Source organism: Zingiber officinale, chromosome 2B (genome assembly GCF_018446385.1).
Source record: "Zingiber officinale cultivar Zhangliang chromosome 2B, Zo_v1.1, whole genome shotgun sequence".
Classification (NCBI taxonomy): Eukaryota; Viridiplantae; Streptophyta; class Magnoliopsida; order Zingiberales; family Zingiberaceae; genus Zingiber; species Zingiber officinale.
The window spans coordinates 122,647,962-122,675,806 of record NC_055989.1 but is presented as its reverse complement, the minus strand read 5'-3'; the positions used below and the strand labels follow the sequence as shown (position 1 = coordinate 122,675,806).

Sequence of the window (27,845 nt, the reverse complement as noted above, 5' to 3'; positions counted from 1 at the left end):
GACAAATGAATATTTCATATGAAAATCATTTTTCTTGACCAAAATAATGCATCATAACAAGCATTATGACCAAGATAAATGTCCCTAACCTCTCACCCCCATCTAAATCACATTAAGAGGACAATCCTATGTTTTTGTGAGAGACAAATTTTAAGGTGAATAGAACTTAAATAGCTTTACCTATAAAGTGATCATGGAGGATGTGATTTAATCAATACAACACATTCCCAATTCCCTTCTAAAAAAGCTAAATTCAACTTCGGGAAGAGGTTTAGTGAAGATATCGGCTAAGTTTGATTTTGATCCAACATAATTTAAAATGATATCACCTCGAGTTACATGATCACGAATAAAATGATGTTTAACCTCTATGTGTTTCGTTCTTGAATGATGAACGAGATTTTTGGTCAAGTTGATTGTACTCACATTATCACAAAGAACTTGAACATTGTTATAGGTAAGTTGATAGTCCTCTAGAGTATGAGTCATCCACAATAATTGTGATACACACTCTCCCATGGCAATATATTCCACTTCAGTTATGGAGAGAGCTACACAATATTGTTTTCTACTTAACCAACTTACTAAAGAAGATCCTAGAAATTGACAACTACCACTAGTACTTTTGCGATCCAATTTACATCCGGCATAATCGGAATCGGTATAGCCCACTAGGTCAAAAGTTTCGGTTCTAGGATACCAAAGACCAATATTTTGAGTCCCCTTGAGATAACGAAGAATTCGCTTAACGATACTCAAATGTGACTCCTTGGCACAAGATTGATACCGTGCACATATACCTACGGCAAAAAGTATGTCGGGTCTACTAGCCGTAAGATAGAGAAGACTCCCTATAGCACTACGATACACCTTGGAGTCAACTTCTTTCCCCTCAATGTCTTTATCCAATTTAGTACTAGTGGTCATGGGAGTAGATATTTCCTTTGCATTTTCCATTCCAAATTTCTTAAATAGTTCTTTGACATATTTAGATTGATGAATGTAAATGCCTTCTTTTGTTTGCTTAATTTGTAACCCTAGGAAAAATGTCAATTCGTCAACTAAACTCATTTCAAATTCACTCTCCATGTGATTAATGAATTCATTTAAATAATCTTTATTTGTAGAACCACAAATAATGTCATCTACAGATACTTGGGCCACAAACATATCATTACCACTATTTTTCAAGAATAAAGTGGAATCAATTTTTCCTCTATGAAATCCTTTTGATACTAGAAATGTTGGCAATCGTTCATACCAAACCCGAGGAGCTTGTTTTAGCCCATATAAGGCTTTTTTAAGTTTATATACATGATTTGGACACTCCAAATTTTCAAACCCCGGTGGTTGCTCAACATATACCTCTTCTTTTATAACACCATTCAAAAATACTGATTTTATATCCATTTGGTACAATTTGAACCCCTTGTGGGCGGCAAATGCCAACATCATCCTAATTGACTCCAATCTTGCTACGGGTGCATAAGTTTCATCATAGTCTAACCTTTCTATTTGATTGAAACCCCTAGCAACCAATCTAGCTTTGTTTCTCACAACTATCCCCTTATCATCAAGTTTGTTTCTAAAGACCCATTTTGTATCAATAATCGATTTGTTTGTAGGCCTAGGAACTAAATCCCAAACTTGACTTCTCTCAAATTGAGATAGTTCATCTTGCATTGCTAAAATCCAATCGGGATCAAACAAGGCATCATCAATGGTTTTTGCTTCTATTTGAGATATCAAGGCGACTTGGCTTCCTTCATTTCTAAAGTAAGATCGAGTTCTCACTCCTTGAGTGATGTCTCCTACTACTTGATCTAAGAGATGATTTACATGAATCCTAGTAGGTCTTGATTCTTGATTTATTATAATTTCGGGTTTAAGTGTCAAAGATTCATTTTTCTCACCATCACTTTCTTGATTTTCTTCTCCTTGATGATCTACTCCATCCAGTGTTAATTTCTCTAACTCAAAACGTATTTCTTCATCGTTTGTTCTTATAGAGTTCAAAGAAGGATTTTCTTCAAAGACAACATTTAGTGATTCTTCAACTAATTTTGATCTTTTGTTGTAAATTCGATACACCTTGCTATAACTTGAGTAACCTACAAGGATCCCCTCATCCGCCTTAGCGAAAAATTTTCCCAAGTGATCTTTGGTGTTTAGAATATAGACCTTACACCCAAACACTCTAAGATGTTTAATTATAGGTGGTTTACCAAACCGCAACTCATGAGGTGTTTGATTGCTTAAATCCGCAAGTGCACGGTTTATCGTCAAGTAATAAAATATCGATCCCACAGGGACTGGGTCAAGTACTAGAAATGTACGAGTTTCAATTATCCAAACGAATGATCTAATGAGAAATTTTACTCTAAATCAACAATTCAAGCGAACGAAAATCAACGAAAATATTAAGAGATAAAAACAATCCTAGGATTACGGTTTCACCACTCTAACTATTATCATGACGGTTCTCCGATAATGACTACTTATACCTAGGTTGGCTTCTTTTGTTTGAATGCAACTTTCTTTATCAAGGTATCCGAATTAGATGATCTTTCATGCTTTGAAATCCTGTCACTAGATTCCTGCAAACCTATCTATACGTCCACCAGATTCGTAAGTTGATTCCTAAAATACCAACGGCCACTTTTGGTGATCACGCTGATGTATCTACTTTGATCCGTCCCCAATCTTATGGCATACGTACACAGATGACTCTTACTTGCATAGGATCCTGTCACATAAATCCCGCAAAGCCTATCTAGTCAATTACCACTTTCACAGAAACCAATCAAAGCATCATTCAACAATTTAAACAACCAACGAAAATATGCATAATCGAAAACCAGAGTTAACAACAAATCATGAACATAGTTAGGGGCTACTCCCTTAACCTAAGATTCAAACAACTACTCCATTACACCAGAGAATTCGACAATAAGATAAGGAAAAGACATTACTAATCGTCCTTGCTGATGTCGTCTATCTCCAAGTCTCAATTGCCGCCCCCTAGTTTTAGGTTTTCTACCCTTTTATAGAGCCTCCTCTCCTTGATAGTCGGTATCACCATTGGATTGACCCTTTCCATCTTTTAAAATCATTGCCGCAATAATAGCAATCTCATTACACGGCCCGATCATGTCCTCCTCTGCTTCCTGCGTCGCTCTTCAACATCTCCGCCACGCCCGTGTTCAACAACACGCCTTGAGCGTGTTGGTCGCTGAAAACCTCGACACGCCCGTGTTTATCAACAACACGGCCGTGTTGTTCTGATACCCTGGGTAATTCGGCTGGTTTTGTGCATCCTATCATCAGAATTCAACGCAAAGCAGTATCCTTCGTCCAAATATGTTAAACCAAATAAAAACTAACAAATATGCTTCTAACAAGATAAAATGAGATGAAATGCATATATGTTTTATGCTCAAAACTGTACATGAGTTGCACACATCAAAAATCCCCACACTTGAACATTTGCTTGTCCTCGAGCAAAGAAAAATAAAGACAATCTATGTGTGGAAATCATGAAAACAGTTATTGGCAATTCATCCCAAGGTATAAAATTGGTCTTAATTTTCTCAAGTCATTCCCTGCAGCTTAGCTCAAAAGATCCCCGTTTAGTGCATGTGAAGAAATCAACTCCCCAAGGTTTTGGATACCAATCTAGATTCATCACCCCTATTACCGTGTTCCTCTCCTTTCTAGTGTAGAGGCACTTACCTGCCCTAACACTTGGTTCATCCCCTCAATATCACACAAGGTCTCAAAGGACCACCCTCGAGAAGAAAAGAAAGAAGGAATTAGCAGTGGTCATTTCCCCAGTAACTAGTTGACCTCAAAAGGGCACCTTCTTTAGGTGTTTCCCTAGTAGCTACCTAATCTCAAAGGGGTGCGCCAAAAGAAATTCCATCTCTTTTTTTTTTTTTTTTTTTTTTTTTTTTACAAAAACTCCTAGGAGAAGTGTTTATCCAGTAACCAAAATGCTCATGAAAGTCACCATAGAAAATTGAGTACTAAACCGGTAAAGAAATTTAAATCCTTTTCAAATGCCGCCACCTTAGGGGTTGTGTGAAAAGTGAAACAGGGTTCTTAATGAATAAGCCACAAAGAATTTCCTAGATCCAACTAATAATCAAGTTATACTACAAGAGATGAGAGGGCAACAAAGTATCAAAGACTCTTGAACACATAGTGTCTATATCAATCAAAACAAGAGGTATATATAAAAAAAATATAAAACTGAAACCGAATCCAAAACAGGAATGCAAAAACTTAAAAACGAACAACCAAAGATAAAGAAAAATAACTAGAAAAGAGGTCACCTAATAGTTATGGCAAGGTAAAGCCTAAGATCTGCGATCATCTTCCTCTTGCCATCTTCTCCTTTGCTCTGCACGAAATTCACTTTCTTCTTGCCAAAATTTTTCCTCACGCTCTCTTCTAGCGGCCTCAACTACAAAATACTTCTCAGTATTAGAAAAAAAACAGTTAGCCCCTTCCATATACCTGTCGACTCGCTCATAATGCTCCTCTGAAGTATGAGCAAACTGCTCCCACATGTTTCTATCCGCAGTATGCTTTTCTCTGAAATCCTCAAACGATGTACGGAATCCTGAAAAATCAAAAACAGAAGGTCCTGCAGAAACATCATCAGTAATAGTCCTAGGGGACTCCGGTATGAAGGAAGAAACCTGGGGTACCGGTACATGCGGTGGAATAGATGGCTCTCCTACTGTGGGTAGATCTTGGGTCCTAACATCCTTAAAAAGCCAATTACGTGTATTGCGAATGGTTGTAAGGCTATTATTTGGAAGAGGGATTTTAATATCATTTTGTAACATCAAACAATATCCCTCCTCTAATCTCCCAATCATCTTCATATTTAAACATGCATCCAAATCCAATCGTGGACTAACCGGGCAAGTCTCCAATCCATCCAACTCACACCCTAAAGCTAATGCAATCTTAGTCAAAAGTCCTCCAATAACAATTACTCCAGTCGAGCTATTCCCAATTTTCACAAAATGTCTAACTAGGTGAGCTCCAGAATCAATTTTAACATCATTAATCATGGCCCATAAAAACTGCAATTCACTTAGCCTGGCTACCCCAACACTGTCCCCTCTCCCAAAAATAGTATTCGCCATGAATCTATGAAGATAGCGAAAAATTGGATTAGGGATATTAGATGATTTGGATCTAGAGGCATCATAGGGCATAGAGTCTAAGGCAATTTCTCTCCAAAATGTATACACACAAAAATTTCGATGTATTTGCCTCTCCCCTCCAACAGGAAAATCGAAAATTTCATTAAACTCCTTCAAATCCATCCTATAATCGATATTCCTCAACCGAAACTTAATCAATCCTTCCTCACAATTTCTTCCTTGGATTATTTCGGCCGACATGGAACTAAGGAATTCTAAAGTTATACTAGGGTAGGTAGGGTAATGGCTAGTCAAAAATTGTCCCCATCCCATCCTATTTGCCATCCAATATATATCTTCCTTAATACCTAGCGCAGCAATTGTATAAGAGTCCATATATCTAGTGGAAACTATTTTTCGTTTTTCAAGCTTGTCAAAACGAGATTTATGAATATCATCACGAAAGATTAAACCAAAAGGGTTATCAGACCGATCACCTTGGTCTTGCGCTTTCCGTTTTCCTTTGTCTTTTGAAGAAGAGGGTGCCTTCCCCGTTTTCACACGCTTGCTCATCTTTGCCGGAGGAAAATCTTCACCGGTGCACGTTTTAGAATTGAATGAGAAGAACGCAGACGATCGGAAACTGCTCTGGAACCAACGGCGAAAACTTCGAAGAGTCACGGGCGTGTTCTGACCTAAAACCCGTCGCGTCTATTTAAAAACCCTACGGCACGCCCATGTCTCCTGACACGCCTTGAGTGTGTTGGTCGCTGAAAACATCTCCACGCCCGCGTTTCCCGACACGCCCTGGGCGTGCTGTCTTCTGGAAAACCCGACAGCCACCAACATACCTGACAGCAACCAACACGGGCGTGTTTGAAATTTGCACGGCCGTGTTCTCCTCTGTTACCTGGGCAGTTGTTCTGCAAATAAAATGAAAAAGAAAATAAAAGATAAAAGTATAAGGTAAGAAATTGGGTTGCCTCCCAACTAGCGCTTGTTTACGGTCATTAGCTTGACCAATATGATGTTACTCAAGTGGACTCGAGGAGGTTCTGCTCTCCTCCCTTAGGAGTTGGTTCGCTCAGATATTTTTTTAGCCTTTGCCCATTCACTTTGAAGACTCCGGTGGTTTCATTCGATATATCCACAGCTCCATAAGGATAAACTTTCTTCACTTCAAAAGGACCCGACCATCTGGATTTAAGCTTTCCTGGAAAGAGTTTCAATCGAGAGTTGAACAATAATACAAGATCACCCTCTTGGAATTCCCTACGCATAATGTGTTGATCATGCCAACGCTTAGTCCTTTCTTTATAGGATTTTGCATGCTCATAAGCGTCAAGTCGGAGTTCTTCTAGTTCATCAACCTGAAGCCTTCTTTTCTCTCCGGCATTCTTTAGATCGAAATTCAATAATTGTATTGCCCAGAAAGCCTTGTGTTCCAACTCTACAGGAAGATGACAAGATTTCCCATACACCAAGCGAAACGGCGTCATACCAATAGGAGTCTTGTAAGCTGTCCGATATGCCCATAGAGCGTCATCCAATTTTTCTGACCAATCTGTTCGTGAATGCTTCACAGTTTTCTCTAAAATGCTTTTGATTTCTCTATTTGATACTTCCACTTGTCCACTGGTTTGGGGGTGATACGGAGAGGCAATCTTATGAGTTACTCCAAACTTTTTGAGAAGATTTTCAAATTGTCTTTCAATGAAGTGTGAACCTCCATCGCTAATCACCGCTCGAGGAATTCCAAATCTAGGAAATAAGATTTTCTTAAAAAGTTTTATCACAGTCTTCGCGTCATTCGTTGGAGATGGTATAGCTTCAACCCACTTTGATACGTAGTCCACTGCTACCAGAATGTAGATATTGTTATGAGACGGGGGAAATGGTCCCATGTAATCAATCCCCCAAACATCGAAAAGTTCAACTTCTAGAATTGAATTCAGTGGCATCTCATGTCTCTTGGAAATGTTCCCGTCCTTTGGCATCTATCACAAGTCAATACATAATCACGAGCATCTCTGAAAATATGTGGCCAATAAAATCCTGCATGAAAGACTTTAGCAGCTGTCTTCGAAGTACTTGCATGACCGCCATATGATGAAGAATGACAATGATAAAGTATATCTTTTATTTCATCCTCCGGTACACATCTCCTGTAAATAGTATCAGCACACTTCTTGAAAAGCAGTGGATCATCCCATACATAGCTCTTGATATCGCCAAAAAACTTCTTTCTCTGTTGGTAACTCATCTGATGAGGTAAAATTCCACAAGCAAGAAAATTTGCGTAGTCTGCGTACCATGGAGAATCAATCCTTTTTATAGCAAGGAGATGTTCATCTATAAAACAGTCATCAATTGGAAGATCTTCCTCCTTGGTCCCACTCTGTCCCTGATATAGTCTTGATAGGTGATCCGCTACCACATTCTCAGTTCCCTGCTTATCCTTTATTTCTAAATCAAATTCTTGCAAAAGAAGAATCCATCTTATGAGCCTTGGCTTAGCATCCTTTTTGCTCAATAGATATCTTATGGCCGCGTGATCTGTGTAAACAATAACCTTAGAGCCAACGAGGTATGATCTGAATTTATCCAAGGCAAAAACAATTGCTAAGAGTTCCTTCTCCGTAGTTGCGTAGTTCATTTGAGCATCATCCAGAGTTCGGCTAGCATAATAGATCGCATGTACCTTCCGGTCTCTTCTTTGTCCCAAGACTGCTCCCACTGCATAGTCACTCGCATCACACATGATTTCAAAAGGTAAGGTCCAATCGGGAACTTGCATTATCGGAGCTGAGATCAAAGCTTCCTTCAACCTGGAAAAAGCATCCAAACAATTTTCATCAAAAAGAAATTCAGTTTCCTTAATTAACAAATTTGTCAAAGGTTTAGAGATCTTTGAAAAATCTTTGATGAAACGCCGGTAGAATCCTGCATGTCCTAAAAAACTTCGCACTCCCTTAACGTTTGTCGGTGGAGGTAGATTTTCAATTACTTCCACCTTTGCCGTGTCTACTTCAATTCCTCGTTCTGAAACCAAATGTCCTAGCACAATGCCTTCTCTTACCATAAAGTGGCATTTTTCCCAGTTTAAAACCAAGTTTGTTTCTTCGCATCTCTGCAGAACATTAACCAAATTGGACAAGCAAGTATCAAAGTTAGTACCATAGACTGAAAAATCATCCATAAAAACTTCCATAATATTCTCAATCATATCAGAAAAAATAGCCATCATACAACGTTGAAAGGTAGCTGGTGCATTGCAAAGACCAAAAGGCATTCTCCTATAGGCAAAGGTACCATAAGGACATGTAAACGTGGTTTTTTCCTGGTCATTTGGATGTATAGGGATTTGATAAAAACCAGAATACCCATCTAGAAAACAGAAATAGGAGTGTTTTGCCAACCTTTCTAACATCTGATCAATGAATGGAAGTGGGAAGTGATCTTTCCTAGTTTCTTTGTTTAATTTCCGATAGTCAATACACATTCTCCACCCCGTAACCGTCCTAGTGGGAATCAACTCATTATTTGAATTTCTAACTACTGTCATCCCACCTTTCTTTGGCACAACATGAACCGGACTTACCCATTCACTATCAGAGATTAGATAAATTATTCCTGCATCTAGTAATTTCAAAACCTCTTTCTTGACCACTTCTTTCATGTTAGGATTAAGCCTCCTCTGTCTCTCAACTGAAGGTTTAAAATCTTTCTCGAGCAAAATTCTATGCATGCATAATGAAGGGCTAATCCCTTTTATGTCTTCAATGGTATATCCTATGGCTTTAATATGCATTCTAAGCACATGGAGCAGCTTTTCAGTATCTACTTCATTTAAACTCGCATTTACAATCACGGGGAATGTAGAATTATCACCAAGAAATTCATACCTGAGGGTTGATGGAAGAGGTTTAAGTTCTACCTGCGGTGATTCATGGTTTTCACTTTCCAATGATTTTTGTTCTAACCTCGCTTCTTCAGTCATATGCCGCACAAGGTTGATTTGTCCTCCATCTTCACTGCTCTTTGCAACGTCTTCATCATCCGAGTATGCATCCAGTGTATCGCTGAATCCGAGAAACGGTTCTTCCTCTTCTTCAACCATCTGCACCTCATCAATCCTGCAACACACATTCTGCAGGAAGGGTTGTTTAATAGCTTTAGACAAATCAAACTCAATTTTTTCGCTACCTACGGCTAACGACAGCTTGTGATTTTTAACATCAATTACGGCTCCTGCAGTGGCCAAGAAAGGTCTTCCTAGTATAATAGGTATGTATGGATCTTCATCCATTTCTAGAACAACAAAATTTGCAGGAACGACAAATTTCCCAACCGTGACAGGTACATTTTCCAATATACCTAAAGGATATCTCACAGAGCGATCAGCAAGTTGCAAAGCTAGTGTTGTAATTTTCAATTCACCCAAGTTTAATTTCTTACACAGTGAAAATGGAATAAGATTGACACTAGCTCCTAGATCACAAAAAGCTTTATCAAAGTTATGATTCCTAATCATGCATGGGATTGAAAAACTACCTGGATCCTTGAGTTTAGGAGGTAACCTGTTTTGAATTAAAGCACTACATTCCTCCGTCAGTGCCACCGTTACGCTCTCCTCAATTTTCCTTTTGTTTGTCAATATGTCTTTCAGAAATTTTGAGTATGTGGGCATTTGCTGCAAGGCTTCTATGAATGGAATGTTAATATACAACTTCCTTAGGACATCAAGAAACTTACCAAATTGTTCATCAAGTTTGGCCTTAATTATCCTCTGAGGGAATGGAATCGGTGGTTCGTATTTTTCTAAGTGTGGGGATTTTTGGCCTTCAGATATTTTTTTTTTTTTCAGAAGTAGAGAATGACACGGGCGTGCTGTTCATTCCGACACGGGCGTGCTGTTCGCTGGAGGATCTCTCGGTGATTGGCACGGGCGTGCTAATCACCACGTCCTGGTCGTGTTCTTCTCTGTCCGGAAATAGCTTTGGGTTATCCTTGAGCTCATTTACTCTCTTTCCACTCCTCAAGGTAATCGCATTACAATGCTCCGCAGGATTTGTTTCTGGTCTTCCCGAAAATCTCCCTGGTACTCTTGAGGGCGAATCGGCGACCTGCGCAAGTTGATTTTCCAACATTTTAGTATGATTCGCTAAATTATCTATCTTACCGGATATCTGGGAGATTGCTTCGGCCGTCTCTGAATGCTTCCGATTAGATTCCACCATGTGTTGTCGATATTCATCATTTTGTTTCGATTGGGTAGCAATGAAGTTTTTCATCATAACTTCCAAGTTAGACTTCTTCTCTTGCTGAAATCCTCCAGACGCTCCATAATTATTCTGCCCGGATTGATTTTGACTATTTCTGTAGGAAAAATTTGGATGATTTCTCCATCCCGGATTGTAGGTATTTGAATACGGATTGTTGTTTGGCTTTTGAGCATAGTTATTTATCGCATCAACTTGTTCTACCTGCGCTCCGGTAGGTTGCGTGACCATTATTTGGCAATTCATAGCTGAATGTCCTGTCACTCCACAAATCTCACAGATGATACTAGAAACAGCATTAACATTAAAATTCTCAAATTTATAGGTTAATGCATCAACTTTTGCCGCAAGACTATCTAAAGCGCTCACCTCATACTTACCTGCCAATCGAACAGGATTCTCTCTCTCTATCGCCCATTGGTGATGATTCAATGCCACGCTTTCGATAATATCGAATGCCTCCTCTAAGGTTTTGTTCATGAGCGCACCACCTGCAGCAGAGTCTAAAGAGACTTTAGTAGAGTAGGAAATTCCGTTATAAAAGGTATGGATTACGAGCCATTTCTCCAGTCCGTGATGTGGGCATTGCTGCAGTAGTCCTTTAAATCGGTCCCAAGCTTCGAAAAGAGATTCTCCATCTTTTTGCGTAAAATTTGTGATTTGGTGACGGAGTGAAGCAGTCTTGCTTGGTGGAAAATACTTATCTAAAAATTTCTGCTCGAGTTGCTCCCATGTTGTGATACAGTCCGATGGAAGCGAATGTAACCAAGCTCGTGCTTTGTCCCTTAAAGAGAAAGGGAAAAGTCGCAATCTGATCGCATCTGCAGAGGCTCCATTATATTTAAGAGTTTCACAGAATTCCAGAAACACTTCCATATGAAGATTTGGATCCTCCGTAGGTGCTCCTCCAAACTGATGTTGTTGGATCATATTCAGTAAAGTAGGCTTCAGTTCAAAGTTATTTGCTTCAATTGGAGGCCTTCTAATACTAGATCTCAGGCCTCTAGCACTTGGCGCAGCATAGTCTCTCAACAGCTTGTTCTCTACCTGATTGTTCTCTTCTTGATTGGCCATTTCTCGTTGTTTTTGAAGTCGTCTCTGAGTGTGAAAGGTTCGTTCTATTTCAGGATCAACTTTAAGAAGGACTCCTCCTTGATCTGACCTAAGCATTCAACGAGAAAGGAATACTTCCAAATATAGAAAATCGAGTTGCAAAATTGGAAAACACAATTATGGAAAATGAATAAGAAAAATTACATAGAAATCTGGATTAATCAAACTGCAATATTCTAATATTGACACAGTCCCCGGCAACGGCGCCAAAAACTTGATTGCTTAAATCCGCAAGTGCACGGTTTATCGTCAAGTAATAAAATATCGATCCCACAGGGACTGGGTCAAGTACTAGAAATGTACGAGTTTCAATTATCCAAACGAATGATCTAATGAGAAATTTTACTCTAAATCAACAATTCAAGCGAACGAAAATCAACGAAAATATTAAGAGATAAAAACAATCCTAGGATTACGGTTTCACCACTCTAACTATTATCATGACGGTTCTCCGATAATGACTACTTATACCTAGGTTGGCTTCTTTTGTTTGAATGCAACTTTCTTTATCAAGGTATCCGAATTAGATGATCTTTCATGCTTTGAAATTCTGTCACTAGATTCCTGCAAACCTATCTATACGTCCACCAGATTCGTAAGTTGATTCCTAAAATACCAACGGCCACTTTTGGTGATCACGCTGATGTATCTACTTTGATCCGTCCCCAATCTTATGGCATACGTACACAGATGACTCTTACTTGCATAGGATCCTGTCACATAAATCCCGCAAAGCCTATCTAGTCAATTACCACTTTCACAGAAACCAATCAAAGCATCATTCAACAATTTAAACAACCAACGAAAATATGCATAATCAAAAACCAGAGTTAACAACAAATCATGAACATAGTTAGGGGCTACTCCCTTAACCTAAGATTCAAACAACTACTCCATTACACCAGAGAATTCGACAATAAGATAAGGAAAAGACATTACTAATCGTCCTTGCTGATGTCGTCTATCTCCAAGTCTCAATTGCCGCCCCCTAGTTTTAGGTTTTCTACCCTTTTATAGAGCCTCCTCTCCTTGATAGTCGGTATCACCATTGGATTGACCCTTTCCATCTTTTAAAATCATTGCCGCAATAATAGCAATCTCATTACACGGCCCGATCATGTCCTCCTCTGCTTCCTGCGTCGCTCTTCAACATCTCCGCCACGCCCGTGTTCAACAACACGCCTTGAGCGTGTTGGTCGCTGAAAACCTCGACACGCCCGTGTTTATCAACAACACGGCCGTGTTGTTCTGATACCCTGGGTAATTCGGCTGGTTTTGTGCATCCTATCATCAGAATTCAACGCAAAGCAGTATCCTTCGTCCAAATATGTTAAACCAAATAAAAACTAACAAATATGCTTCTAACAAGATAAAATGAGATGAAATGCATATATGTTTTATGCTCAAAACTGTACATGAGTTGCACACATCAAAAATCCCCACACTTGAACATTTGCTTGTCCTCGAGCAAAGAAAAATAAAGACAATCTATGTGTGGAAATCATGAAAACAGTTATTGGCAATTCATCCCAAGGTATAAAATTGGTCTTAATTTTCTCAAGTCATTCCCTGCAGCTTAGCTCAAAAGATCCCCGTTTAGTGCATGTGAAGAAATCAACTCCCCAAGGTTTTGGATACCAATCTAGATTCATCACCCCTATTACCGTGTTCCTCTCCTTTCTAGTGTAGAGGCACTTACCTGCCCTAACACTTGGTTCATCCCCTCAATATCACACAAGGTCTCAAAGGACCACCCTCGAGAAGAAAAGAAAGAAGGAATTAGCAGTGGTCATTTCCCCAGTAACTAGTTGACCTCAAAAGGGCACCTTCTTTAGGTGTTTCCCTAGTAGCTACCTAATCTCAAAGGGGTGCGCCAAAAGAAATTCCATTTTTTTTTTTTTTTTACAAAAACTCCTAGGAGAAGTGTTTATCCAGTAATCAAAATGCTCATGAAAGTCACCATAGAAAATTGAGTACTAAACCGGTAAAGAAATTTAAATCCTTTTCAAATGCCGCCACCTTAGGGGTTGTGTGAAAAGTGAAACAGGGTTCTTAATGAATAAGCCACAAAGAATTTCCTAGATCCAACTAATAATCAAGTTATACTACAAGAGATGAGAGGGCAACAAAGTATCAATGACTCTTGAACACATAGTGTCTATATCAATCAAAACAAGAGGTATATATAAAAAAAAAATATATAAAACTGAAACCGAATCCAAAACAGGAATGCAAAAACTTAAAAACGAACAACCAAAGATAAAGAAAAATAACTAGAAAAGAGGTCACCTAATAGTTATGGCAAGGTAAAGCCTAAGATCTGCGATCATCTTCCTCTTTCCATCTTCTCCTTTGCTCTGCACGAAATTCACTTTCTTCTTGCCAAAATTTTTCCTCACGCTCTCTTCTAGCGGCCTCAACTACAAAATACTTCTCAGTATTAGAAAAAAAATAGTTAGCCCCTTCCATATACCTGTCGACTCGCTCATAATGCTCCTCTGAAGTATGAGCAAACTGCTCCCACATGTTTCTATCCGCAGTATGCTTTTCTCTGAAATCCTCAAACGATGTACGGAATCCTGAAAAATCAAAAACAGAAGGTCCTGCAGAAACATCATCAGTAATAGTCCTAGGGGACTCCGGTATGAAGGAAGAAACCTGGGGTACCGGTACATGCGGTGGAATAGATGGCTCTCCTACTGTGGGTAGATCTTGGGTCCTAACATCCTTAAAAAGCCAATTACGTGTATTGCGAATGGTTGTAAGGCTATTATTTGGAAGAGGGATTTTAATATCATTTTGTAACATCAAACAATATCCCTCCTCTAATCTCCCAATCATCTTCATATTTAAACATGCATCCAAATCCAATCGTGGACTAACCGGGCAAGTCTCCAATCCATCCAACTCACACCCTAAAGCTAATGCAATCTTAGTCAAAAGTCCTCCAATAACAATTACTCCAATCGAGCTATTCCCAATTTTCACAAAATGTCTAACTAGGTGAGCTCCAGAATCAATTTTAACATCATTAATCATGGCCCATAAAAACTGCAATTCACTTAGCCTGGCTACCCCAACACTGTCCCCTCTCCCAAAAATAGTATTCGCCATGAATCTATGAAGATAGCGAAAAATTGGATTAGGGATATTAGATGATTTGGATCTAGAGGCATCATAGGGCATAGAGTCTAAGGCAATTTCTCTCCAAAATGTATACACACAAAAATTTCGATGTATTTGCCTCTCCCCTCCAACAGGAAAATCGAAAATTTCATTAAACTCCTTCAAATCCATCCTATAATCGATATTCCTCAACCGAAACTTAATCAATCCTTCCTCACAATTTCTTCCTTGGATTATTTCGGCCGACATGGAACTAAGGAATTCTAAAGTTATACTAGGGTAGGTAGGGTAATGGCTAGTCAAAAATTGTCCCCATCCCATCCTATTTGCCATCCAATATATATCTTCCTTAATACCTAGCGCAGCAATTCTATAAGAGTCCATATATCTAGTGGAAACTATTTTTCGTTTTTCAAGCTTGTCAAAACGAGATTTATGAATATCATCACGAAAGATTAAACCAAAAGGGTTATCAGACCGATCACCTTGGTCTTGCGCTTTCCGTTTTCCTTTGTCTTTTGAAGAAGAGGGTGCCTTCCCCGTTTTCACACGCTTGCTCATCTTTGCCGGAGGAAAATCTTCACCGGTGCACGTTTTAGAATTGAATGAGAAGAACGCAGACGATCGGAAACTGCTCTGGAACCAACGGCGAAAACTTCGAAGAGTCACAGGCGTGTTCTGACCTAAAACCCGTCGCGTCTATTTAAAAACCCTACGGCACGCCCATGTCTCCTGACACGCCTTGAGTGTGTTGGTCGCTGAAAACATCTCCACGCCCGCGTTTCCCGACACGCCCTGGGCGTGCTGTCTTCTGGAAAACCCGACAGCCACCAACATACCTGACAGCAACCAACACGGGCGTGTTTGAAATTTGCACGGCCGTGTTCTCCTCTGTTACCTGGGCAGTTGTTCTGCAAATAAAATGAAAAAGAAAATAAAAGATAAAAGTATAAGGTAAGAAATTGGGTTGCCTCCCAACTAGCGCTTGTTTACGGTCATTAGCTTGACCAATATGATGTTACTCAAGTGGACTCGAGGAGGTTCTGCTCTCCTCCCTTAGGAGTTGGTTCGCTCAGATATTTTTTTAGCCTTTGCCCATTCACTTTGAAGACTCCGGTGGTTTCATTCGATATATCCACAGCTCCATAAGGATAAACTTTCTTCACTTCAAAAGGACCCGACCATCTGGATTTAAGCTTTCCTGGAAAGAGTTTCAATCGAGAGTTGAACAATAATACAAGATCACCCTCTTGGAATTCCCTACGCATAATGTGTTGATCATGCCAACGCTTAGTCCTTTCTTTATAGGATTTTGCATGCTCATAAGCGTCAAGTCGGAGTTCTTCTAGTTCATCAACCTGAAGCCTTCTTTTCTCTCCGGCATTCTTTAGATCGAAATTCAATAATTGTATTGCCCAGAAAGCCTTGTGTTCCAACTCTACAGGAAGATGACAAGATTTCCCATACACCAAGCGAAACGGCGTCATACCAATAGGAGTCTTGTAAGCTGTCCGATATGCCCATAGAGCGTCATCCAATTTTTCTGACCAATCTGTTCGTGAATGCTTCACAGTTTTCTCTAAAATGCTTTTGATTTCTCTATTTGATACTTCCACTTGTCCACTGGTTTGGGGGTGATACGGAGAGGCAATCTTATGAGTTACTCCAAACTTTTTGAGAAGATTTTCAAATTGTCTTTCAATGAAGTGTGAACCTCCATCGCTAATCACCGCTCGAGGAATTCCAAATCTAGGAAATAAGATTTTCTTAAAAAGTTTTATCACAGTCTTCGCGTCATTCGTTGGAGATGGTATAGCTTCAACCCACTTTGATACGTAGTCCACTGCTACCAGAATGTAGATATTGTTATGAGACGGGGGAAATGGTCCCATGTAATCAATCCCCCAAACATCGAAAAGTTCAACTTCTAGAATTGAATTCAGTGGCATCTCATGTCTCTTGGAAATGTTCCCCGTCCTTTGGCATCTATCACAAGTCAATACATAATCACGAGCATCTCTGAAAATATGTGGCCAATAAAATCCTGCATGAAAGACTTTAGCAGCTGTCTTCGAAGTACTTGCATGACCGCCATATGATGAAGAATGACAATGATAAAGTATATCTTTTATTTCATCCTCCGGTACACATCTCCTGTAAATAGTATCAGCACACTTCTTGAAAAGCAGTGGATCATCCCATACATAGCTCTTGATATCGCCAAAAAACTTCTTTCTCTGTTGGTAACTCATCTGATGAGGTAAAATTCCACAAGCAAGAAAATTTGCGTAGTCTGCGTACCATGGAGAATCAATCCTTTTTATAGCAAGGAGATGTTCATCTATAAAACAGTCATCAATTGGAAGATCTTCCTCCTTGGTCCCACTCTGTCCCTGATATAGTCTTGATAGGTGATCCGCTACCACATTCTCAGTTCCCTGCTTATCCTTTATTTCTAAATCAAATTCTTGCAAAAGAAGAATCCATCTTATGAGCCTTGGCTTAGCATCCTTTTTGCTCAATAGATATCTTATGGCCGCGTGATCTGTGTAAACAATAACCTTAGAGCCAACGAGGTATGATCTGAATTTATCCAAGGCAAAAACAATTGCTAAGAGTTCCTTCTCCGTAGTTGCGTAGTTCATCTGAGCATCATCCAGAGTTCGGCTAGCATAATAGATCGCATGTACCTTCCGGTCTCTTCTTTGTCCCAAGACTGCTCCCACTGCATAGTCACTCGCATCACACATGATTTCAAAAGGTAAGGTCCAATCGGGAACTTGCATTATCGGAGCTGAGATCAAAGCTTCCTTCAACCTGGAAAAAGCATCCAAACAATTTTCATCAAAAAGAAATTCAGTTTCCTTAATTAACAAATTTGTCAAAGGTTTAGAGATCTTTGAAAAATCTTTGATGAAACGCCGGTAGAATCCTGCATGTCCTAAAAAACTTCGCACTCCCTTAACGTTTGTCGGTGGAGCTAGATTTTCAATTACTTCCACCTTTGCCGTGTCTACTTCAATTCCTCGCTCTGAAACCAAATGTCCTAGCACAATGCCTTCTCTTACCATAAAGTGGCATTTTTCCCAGTTTAAAACCAAGTTTGTTTCTTCGCATCTCTGCAGAACATTAACCAAATTGGACAAGCAAGTATCAAAGTTAGTACCATAGACTGAAAAATCATCCATAAAAACTTCCATAATATTCTCAATCATATCAGAAAAAATAGCCATCATACAACGTTGAAAGGTAGCTGGTGCATTGCAAAGACCAAAAGGCATTCTCCTATAGGCAAAGGTACCATAAGGACATGTAAACGTGGTTTTTTCCTGGTCATTTGGATGTATAGGGATTTGATAAAAACCAGAATACCCATCTAGAAAACAGAAATAGGAGTGTTTTGCCAACCTTTCTAACATCTGATCAATGAATGGAAGTGGGAAGTGATCTTTCCTAGTTTCTTTGTTTAATTTCCGATAGTCAATACACATTCTCCACCCCGTAACCGTCCTAGTGGGAATCAACTCATTATTTGAATTTCTAACTACTGTCATCCCACCTTTCTTTGGCACAACATGAACCGGACTTACCCATTCACTATCAGAGATTGGATAAATTATTCCTGCATCTAGTAATTTCAAAACCTCTTTCTTGACCACTTCTTTCATGTTAGGATTAAGCCTCCTCTGTCTCTCAACTGAAGGTTTAAAATCTTTCTCGAGCAAAATTCTATGCATGCATAATGAAGGGCTAATCCCTTTTATGTCTTCAATGGTATATCCTATGGCTTTAATATGCATTCTAAGCACATGGAGCAGCTTTTCAGTATCTACTTCATTTAAACTCGCATTTACAATCACGGGGAATGTAGAATTATCACCAAGAAATTCATACCTGAGGGTTGATGGAAGAGGTTTAAGTTCTACCTGCGGTGATTCATGGTTTTCACTTTCCAATGATTTTTGTTCTAACCTCGCTTCTTCAGTCATATGCCGCACAAGGTTGATTTGTCCTCCATCTTCACTGCTCTTTGCAACGTCTTCATCATCCGAGTATGCATCCAGTGTATCGCTGAATCCGAGAAACGGTTCTTCCTCTTCTTCAACCATCTGCACCTCATCAATCCTGCAACACACATTCTGCAGGAAGGGTTGTTTAATAGCTTTAGACAAATCAAACTCAATTTTTTCGCTACCTACGGCTAACGACAGCTTGTGATTTTTAACATCAATTACGGCTCCTGCAGTGGCCAAGAAAGGTCTTCCTAGTATAATAGGTATGTATGGATCTTCATCCATTTCTAGAACAACAAAATTTGCAGGAACGACAAATTTCCCAACCGTGACAGGTACATTTTCCAATATACCTAAAGGATATCTCACAGAGCGATCAGCAAGTTGCAAAGCTAGTGTTGTAATTTTCAATTCACCCAAGTTTAATTTCTTACACAGTGAAAATGGAATAAGATTGACACTAGCTCCTAGATCACAAAAAGCTTTATCAAAGTTATGATTCCTAATCATGCATGGGATTGAAAAACTACCTGGATCCTTGAGTTTAGGAGGTAACCTGTTTTGAATTAAAGCACTACATTCCTCCGTCAGTGCCACCGTTACGCTCTCCTCAATTTTCCTTTTGTTTGTCAATATGTCTTTCAGAAATTTTGAGTATGTGGGCATTTGCTGCAAGGCTTCTGTGAATGGAATGTTAATATACAACTTCCTTAGGACATCAAGAAACTTACCAAATTGTTCATCAAGTTTGGCCTTAATTATCCTCTGAGGGAATGGAATCGGTGGTTCGTATTTTTCTAAGTGTGGGGATTTTTGGCCTTCAGATATTTTTTTTTTTCAGAAGTAGAGAATGACACGGGCGTGCTGTTCATTCCGACACGGGCGTGCTGTTCGCTGGAGGATCTCTCGGTGATTGGCACGGGCGTGCTAATCACCACGTCCTGGTCGTGTTCTTCTCTGTCCGGAAATAGCTTTGGGTTATCCTTGAGCTCATTTACTCTCTTTCCACTCCTCAAGGTAATCGCATTACAATGCTCCGCAGGATTTGTTTCTGGTCTTCCCGAAAATCTCCCTGGTACTCTCGAGGGCGAATCGGCGACCTGCGCAAGTTGATTTTCCAACATTTTAGTATGATTCGCTAAATTATCTATCTTACCGGATATCTGGGAGATTGCTTCGGCTGTCTCTGAATGCTTCCGATTAGATTCCACCATGTGTTGTCGATATTCATCATTTTGTTTCGATTGGGTAGCAATGAAGTTTTCCATCATAACTTCCAAGTTAGACTTCTTCTCTTGCTGAAATCCTCCAGACGCTCCATAATTATTCTGCCCGGATTGATTTTGACTATTTCTGTAGGAAAAATTTGGATGATTTCTCCATCCCGGATTGTAGGTATTTGAATACGGATTGTTGTTTGGCTTTTGAGCATAGTTATTTATCGCATCAACTTGTTCTACCTGCGCTCCAGTAGGTTGCGTGACCATTATTTGGCAATTCATAGCTGAATGTCCTGTCACTCCACAAATCTCACAGATGATACTAGAAACAGCATTAACATTAAAATTCTCAAATTTATAGGTTAATGCATCAACTTTTGCCGCAAGACTATCTAAAGCGCTCACCTCATACTTACCTGCCAATCGAACAGGATTCTCTCTCTCTATCGCCCATTGGTGATGATTCAATGCCACGCTTTCGATAATATCGAATGCCTCCTCTAAGGTTTTGTTCATGAGCGCACCACCTGCAGCAGAGTCTAAAGAGACTTTAGTAGAGTAGGAAATTCCGTTATAAAAGGTATGGATTACGAGCCATTTCTCCAGTCCGTGATGTGGGCATTGCTGCAGTAGTCCTTTAAATCGGTCCCAAGCTTCGAAAAGAGATTCTCCATCTTTTTGCGTAAAATTTGTGATTTGGTGACGGAGTGAAGCAGTCTTGCTTGGTGGAAAATACTTATCTAAAAATTTCTGCTCGAGTTTCTCCCATGTTGTGATACAGTCCGATGGAAGCGAATGTAACCAAGCTCGTGCTTTGTCCCTTAAAGAGAAAGGGAAAAGTCGCAATCTGATCGCATCTGCAGAGGCTCCATTATATTTAAGAGTTTCACAGAATTCCAGAAACACTTCCATATGAAGATTTGGATCCTCCGTAGGTGCTCCTCCAAACTGATGTTGTTGGATCATATTCAGTAAAGCAGGCTTCAGTTCAAAGTTATTTGCTTCAATTGGAGGCCTTCTAATACTAGATCTCAGGCCTCTAGCACTTGGCGCAGCATAGTCTCTCAACAGCTTGTTCTCTACCTGATTGTTCTCTTCTTGATTGGCCATTTCTCGTTGTTTTTGAAGTCGTCTCTGAGTGTGAAAGGTTCGTTCTATTTCAGGATCAACTTTAAGAAGGACTCCTCCTTGACCTGACCTAAGCATTCAACGAGAAAGGAATACTTCCAAATATAGAAAATCGAGTTGCAAAATTGGAAAACACAATTATGGAAAATGAATAAGAAAAATTACATAGAAATCTGGATTAATCAAACTGCAATATTCTAATATTGACACAGTCCCCGGCAACGGCGCCAAAAACTTGATTGCTTAAATCCGCAAGTGCACGGTTTATCGTCAAGTAATAAAATATCGATCCCACAGGGACTGGGTCAAGTATTAGAAATGTACGAGTTTCAATTATCCAAACGAATGATCTAATGAGAAATTTTACTCTAAATCAACAATTCAAGCGAACGAAAATCAACGAAAATATTAAGAGATAAAAACAATCCTAGGATTACGGTTTCACCACTCTAACTATTATCATGACGGTTCTCCGATAATGACTACTTATACCTAGGTTGGCTTCTTTTGTTTGAATGCAACTTTCTTTATCAAGGTATCCGAATTAGATGATCTTTCATGCTTTGAAATCCTGTCACTAGATTCCTGCAAACCTATCTATACGTCCACCAGATTCGTAAGTTGATTCCTAAAATACCAACGGCCACTTTTGGTGATCACGCTGATGTATCTACTTTGATCCGTCCCCAATCTTATGGCATACGTACACAGATGACTCTTACTTGCATAGGATCCTGTCACATAAATCCCGCAAAGCCTATCTAGTCAATTACCACTTTCACAGAAACCAATCAAAGCATCATTCAACAATTTAAACAACCAACGAAAATATGCATAATCAAAACCAGAGTTAACAACAAATCATGAACATAGTTAGGGGCTACTCCCTTAACCTAAGATTCAAACAACTACTCCATTACACCAGAGAATTCGACAATAAGATAAGGAAAAGACATTACTAATCGTCCTTGCTGATGTCGTCTATCTCCAAGTCTCAATTGCCGCCGCCCCCCCTGGTTTTAGGTTTTCTACCCTTTTATAGAGCCTCCTCTCCTTGATAGTCGGTATCACCATTGGATTGACCCTTTCCATCTTTTAAAATCATTGCCGCAATAATAGCAATCTCATTACACGGCCCGATCATGTCCTCCTCTGCTTCCTGCGTCGCTCTTCAACATCTCCGCCACGCCCGTGTTCAACAACACGCCTTGAGCGTGTTGGTCGCTGAAAACCTCGACACGCCCGTGTTTATCAACAACACGGCCGTGTTGTTCTGATACCCTGGGTAATTCGGCTGGTTTTGTGCATCCTATCATCAGAATTCAACGCAAAGCAGTATCCTTCGTCCAAATATGTTAAACCAAATAAAAACTAACAAATATGCTTCTAACAAGATAAAATGAGATGAAATGCATATATGTTTTATGCTCAAAACTGTACATGAGTTGCACACATCAAAAATCCCCACACTTGAACATTTGCTTGTCCTCGAGCAAAGAAAAATAAAGACAATCTATGTGTGGAAATCATGAAAACAGTTATTGGCAATTCATCCCAAGGTATAAAATTGGTCTTAATTTTCTCAAGTCATTCCCTGCAGCTTAGCTCAAAAGATCCCCGTTTAGTGCATGTGAAGAAATCAACTCCCCAAGGTTTTGGATACCAATCTAGATTCATCACCCCTATTACCGTGTTCCTCTCCTTTCTAGTGTAGAGGCACTTACCTGCCCTAACACTTGGTTCATCCCCTCAATATCACACAAGGTCTCAAAGGACCACCCTCGAGAAGAAAAGAAAGAAGGAATTAGCAGTGGTCATTTCCCCAGTAACTAGTTGACCTCAAAAGGGCACCTTCTTTAGGTGTTTCCCTAGTAGCTACCTAATCTCAAAGGGGTGAGCCAAAAGAAATTCCATCTTTTTTTTTTTTTTTTTTTTTTTACAAAAACTCCTAGGAGAAGTGTTTATCCAGTAACCAAAATGCTCATGAAAGTCACCATAGAAAATTGAGTACTAAACCGGTAAAGAAATTTAAATCCTTTTCAAATGCCGCCACCTTAGGGGTTGTGTGAAAAGTGAAACAGGGTTCTTAATGAATAAGCCACAAAGAATTTCCTAGATCCAACTAATAATCAAGTTATACTACAAGAGATGAGAGGGCAACAAAGTATCAATGACTCTTGAACACATAGTGTCTATATCAATCAAAACAAGAGGTATATATAAAAAAAAATATATAAAACTGAAACCGAATCCAAAACAGGAATGCAAAAACTTAAAAACGAACAACCAAAGATAAAGAAAAATAACTAGAAAAGAGGTCACCTAATAGTTATGGCAAGGTAAAGCCTAAGATCTGCGATCATCTTCCTCTTGCCATCTTCTCCTTTGCTCTGCACGAAATTCACTTTCTTCTTGCCAAAATTTTTCCTCACGCTCTCTTCTAGCGGCCTCAACTACAAAATACTTCTCAGTATTAGAAAAAAAACAGTTAGCCCCTTCCATATACCTGTCGACTCGCTCATAATGCTCCTCTGAAGTATGAGCAAACTGCTCCCACATGTTTCTATCCGCAGTATGCTTTTCTCTGAAATCCTCAAACGATGTACGGAATCCTGAAAAATCAAAAACAGAAGGTCCTGCAGAAACATCATCAGTAATAGTCCTAGGGGACTCTGGTATGAAGGAAGAAACCTGGGGTACCGGTACATGCGGTGGAATAGATGGCTCTCCTACTGTGGGTAGATCTTGGGTCCTAACATCCTTAAAAAGCCAATTACGTGTATTGCGAATGGTTGTAAGGCTATTATTTGGAAGAGGGATTTTAATATCATTTTGTAACATCAAACAATATCCCTCCTCTAATCTCCCAATCATCTTCATATTTAAACATGCATCCAAATCCAATCGCGGACTAACCGGGCAAGTCTCCAATCCATCCAACTCACACCCTAAAGCTAATGCAATCTTAGTCAAAAGTCCTCCAATAACAATTACTCCAGTCGAGCTATTCCCAATTTTCACAAAATGTCTAACTAGGTGAGCTCCAGAATCAATTTTAACATCATTAATCATGGCCCATAAAAACTGCAATTCACTTAGCCTGGCTACCCCAACACTGTCCCCTCTCCCAAAATAGTATTCGCCATGAATCTATGAAGATAGCGAAAAATTGGATTAGGGATATTAGATGATTTGGATCTAGAGGCATCATAGGGCATAGAGTCTAAGGCAATTTCTCTCCAAAATGTATACACACAAAAATTTCGATGTATTTGCCTCTCCCCTCCAACAGGAAAATCGAAAATTTCATTAAACTCCTTCAAATCCATCCTATAATCGATATTCCTCAACCGAAACTTAATCAATCCTTCCTCACAATTTCTTCCTTGGATTATTTCGGCCGACATGGAACTAAGGAATTCTAAAGTTATACTAGGGTAGGTAGGGTAATGGCTAGTCAAAAATTGTCCCCATCCCATCCTATTTGCCATCCAATATATATCTTCCTTAATACCTAGCGCAGCAATTCTATAAGAGTCCATATATCTAGTGGAAACTATTTTTCGTTTTTCAAGCTTGTCAAAACGAGATTTATGAATATCATCACGAAAGATTAAACCAAAAGGGTTATCAGACCGATCACCTTGGTCTTGCGCTTTCCGTTTTCCTTTGTCTTTTGAAGAAGAGGGTGCCTTCCCCGTTTTCACACGCTTGCTCATCTTTGCCGGAGGAAAATCTTCACCGGTGCACGTTTTAGAATTGAATGAGAAGAACGCAGACGATCGGAAACTGCTCTGGAACCAACGGCGAAAACTTCGAAGAGTCACAGGCGTGTTCTGACCTAAAACCCGTCGCGTCTATTTAAAAACCCTACGGCACGCCCATGTCTCCTGACACGCCTTGAGTGTGTTGGTCGCTGAAAACATCTCCACGCCCGCGTTTCCCGACACGCCCTGGGCGTGCTGTCTTCTGGAAAACCCGACAGCCACCAACATACCTGACAGCAACCAACACGGGCGTGTTTGAAATTTGCACGGCCGTGTTCTCCTCTGTTACCTGGGCAGTTGTTCTGCAAATAAAATGAAAAAGAAAATAAAAGATAAAAGTATAAGGTAAGAAATTGGGTTGCCTCCCAACTAGCGCTTGTTTACGGTCATTAGCTTGACCAATATGATGTTACTCAAGTGGACTCGAGGAGGTTCTGCTCTCCTCCCTTAGGAGTTGGTTCGCTCAGATATTTTTTTAGCCTTTGCCCATTCACTTTGAAGACTCCGGTGGTTTCATTCGATATATCCACAGCTCCATAAGGATAAACTTTCTTCACTTCAAAAGGACCCGACCATCTGGATTTAAGCTTTCCTGGAAAGAGTTTCAATCGAGAGTTGAACAATAATACAAGATCACCCTCTTGGAATTCCCTACGCATAATGTGTTGATCATGCCAACGCTTAGTCCTTTCTTTATAGGATTTTGCATGCTCATAAGCGTCAAGTCGGAGTTCTTCTAGTTCATCAACCTGAAGCCTTCTTTTCTCTCCGGCATTCTTTAGATCGAAATTCAATAATTGTATTGCCCAGAAAGCCTTGTGTTCCAACTCTACAGGAAGATGACAAGATTTCCCATACACCAAGCGAAACGGCGTCATACCAATAGGAGTCTTGTAAGCTGTCCGATATGCCCATAGAGCGTCATCCAATTTTTCTGACCAATCTGTTCGTGAATGCTTCACAGTTTTCTCTAAAATGCTTTTGATTTCTCTATTTGATACTTCCACTTGTCCACTGGTTTGGGGGTGATACGGAGAGGCAATCTTATGAGTTACTCCAAACTTTTTGAGAAGATTTTCAAATTGTCTTTCAATGAAGTGTGAACCTCCATCGCTAATCACCGCTCGAGGAATTCCAAATCTAGGAAATAAGATTTTCTTAAAAAGTTTTATCACAGTCTTCGCGTCATTCGTTGGAGATGGTATAGCTTCAACCCACTTTGATACGTAGTCCACTGCTACCAGAATGTAGATATTGTTATGAGACGGGGGAAATGGTCCCATGTAATCAATCCCCCAAACATCGAAAAGTTCAACTTCTAGAATTGAATTCAGTGGCATCTCATGTCTCTTGGAAATGTTCCCCGTCCTTTGGCATCTATCACAAGTCAATACATAATCACGAGCATCTCTGAAAATATGTGGCCAATAAAATCCTGCATGAAAGACTTTAGCAGCTGTCTTCGAAGTACTTGCATGACCGCCATATGATGAAGAATGACAATGATAAAGTATATCTTTTATTTCATCCTCCGGTACACATCTCCTGTAAATAGTATCAGCACACTTCTTGAAAAGCAGTGGATCATCCCATACATAGCTCTTGATATCGCCAAAAAACTTCTTTCTCTGTTGGTAACTCATCTGATGAGGTAAAATTCCACAAGCAAGAAAATTTGCGTAGTCTGCGTACCATGGAGAATCAATCCTTTTTATAGCAAGGAGATGTTCATCTATAAAACAGTCATCAATTGGAAGATCTTCCTCCTTGGTCCCACTCTGTCCCTGATATAGTCTTGATAGGTGATCCGCTACCACATTCTCAGTTCCCTGCTTATCCTTTATTTCTAAATCAAATTCTTGCAAAAGAAGAATCCATCTTATGAGCCTTGGCTTAGCATCCTTTTTGCTCAATAGATATCTTATGGCCGCGTGATCTGTGTAAACAATAACCTTAGAGCCAACGAGGTATGATCTGAATTTATCCAAGGCAAAAACAATTGCTAAGAGTTCCTTCTCCGTAGTTGCGTAGTTCATCTGAGCATCATCCAGAGTTCGGCTAGCATAATAGATCGCATGTACCTTCCGGTCTCTTCTTTGTCCCAAGACTGCTCCCACTGCATAGTCACTCGCATCACACATGATTTCAAAAGGTAAGGTCCAATCGGGAACTTGCATTATCGGAGCTGAGATCAAAGCTTCCTTCAACCTGGAAAAAGCATCCAAACAATTTTCATCAAAAAGAAATTCAGTTTCCTTAATTAACAAATTTGTCAAAGGTTTAGAGATCTTTGAAAAATCTTTGATGAAACGCCGGTAGAATCCTGCATGTCCTAAAAAACTTCGCACTCCCTTAACGTTTGTCGGTGGAGGTAGATTTTCAATTACTTCCACCTTTGCCGTGTCTACTTCAATTCCTCGCTCTGAAACCAAATGTCCTAGCACAATGCCTTCTCTTACCATAAAGTGGCATTTTTCCCAGTTTAAAACCAAGTTTGTTTCTTCGCATCTCTGCAGAACATTAACCAAATTGGACAAGCAAGTATCAAAGTTAGTACCATAGACTGAAAAATCATCCATAAAAACTTCCATAATATTCTCAATCATATCAGAAAAAATAGCCATCATACAACGTTGAAAGGTAGCTGGTGCATTGCAAAGACCAAAAGGCATTCTCCTATAGGCAAAGGTACCATAAGGACATGTAAACGTGGTTTTTTCCTGGTCATTTGGATGTATAGGGATTTGATAAAAACCAGAATACCCATCTAGAAAACAGAAATAGGAGTGTTTTGCCAACCTTTCTAACATCTGATCAATGAATGGAAGTGGGAAGTGATCTTTCCTAGTTTCTTTGTTTAATTTCCGATAGTCAATACACATTCTCCACCCCGTAACCGTCCTAGTGGGAATCAACTCATTATTTGAATTTCTAACTACTGTCATCCCACCTTTCTTTGGCACAACATGAACCGGACTTACCCATTCACTATCAGAGATTGGATAAATTATTCCTGCATCTAGTAATTTCAAAACCT

General features: G+C 39.6%; 1 protein-coding gene and 2 non-coding genes across 3 annotated transcripts in view; 2 read left to right on the top strand and 1 right to left on the bottom strand.

Annotated features, from left to right (window-relative positions):
* Positions 1 to 27,845, bottom strand: part of LOC122048625 — a 31,208-nt gene that overhangs the window by 2,486 nt on the left and 877 nt on the right. Inside the window, exons 2-9 of the mRNA XM_042610170.1 lie at positions 26,333 to 27,762; positions 25,446 to 26,197; positions 17,349 to 18,056; positions 7,228 to 8,546; positions 6,267 to 7,156; positions 6,011 to 6,082; positions 4,929 to 5,163; positions 4,519 to 4,772 (exon numbers count right to left, since the gene is read on the bottom strand). Coding sequence (XP_042466104.1) covers positions 4,519 to 4,772; positions 4,929 to 5,163; positions 6,011 to 6,082; positions 6,267 to 7,156; positions 7,228 to 8,546; positions 17,349 to 18,056; positions 25,446 to 26,197; positions 26,333 to 27,762 — 5,660 coding nt within the window. The remainder of the gene's footprint in view (positions 1 to 4,518; positions 4,773 to 4,928; positions 5,164 to 6,010; positions 6,083 to 6,266; positions 7,157 to 7,227; positions 8,547 to 17,348; positions 18,057 to 25,445; positions 26,198 to 26,332; positions 27,763 to 27,845) is intronic.
* Positions 11,010 to 11,116, top strand: LOC122049803. The gene has a single exon (XR_006131059.1). It is a non-coding gene; the product is annotated as a small nucleolar RNA R71 (small nucleolar RNA).
* LOC122049802 lies at positions 20,518 to 20,624 on the top strand. Its single transcript, XR_006131058.1, has one exon. It is a non-coding gene; the product is annotated as a small nucleolar RNA R71 (small nucleolar RNA).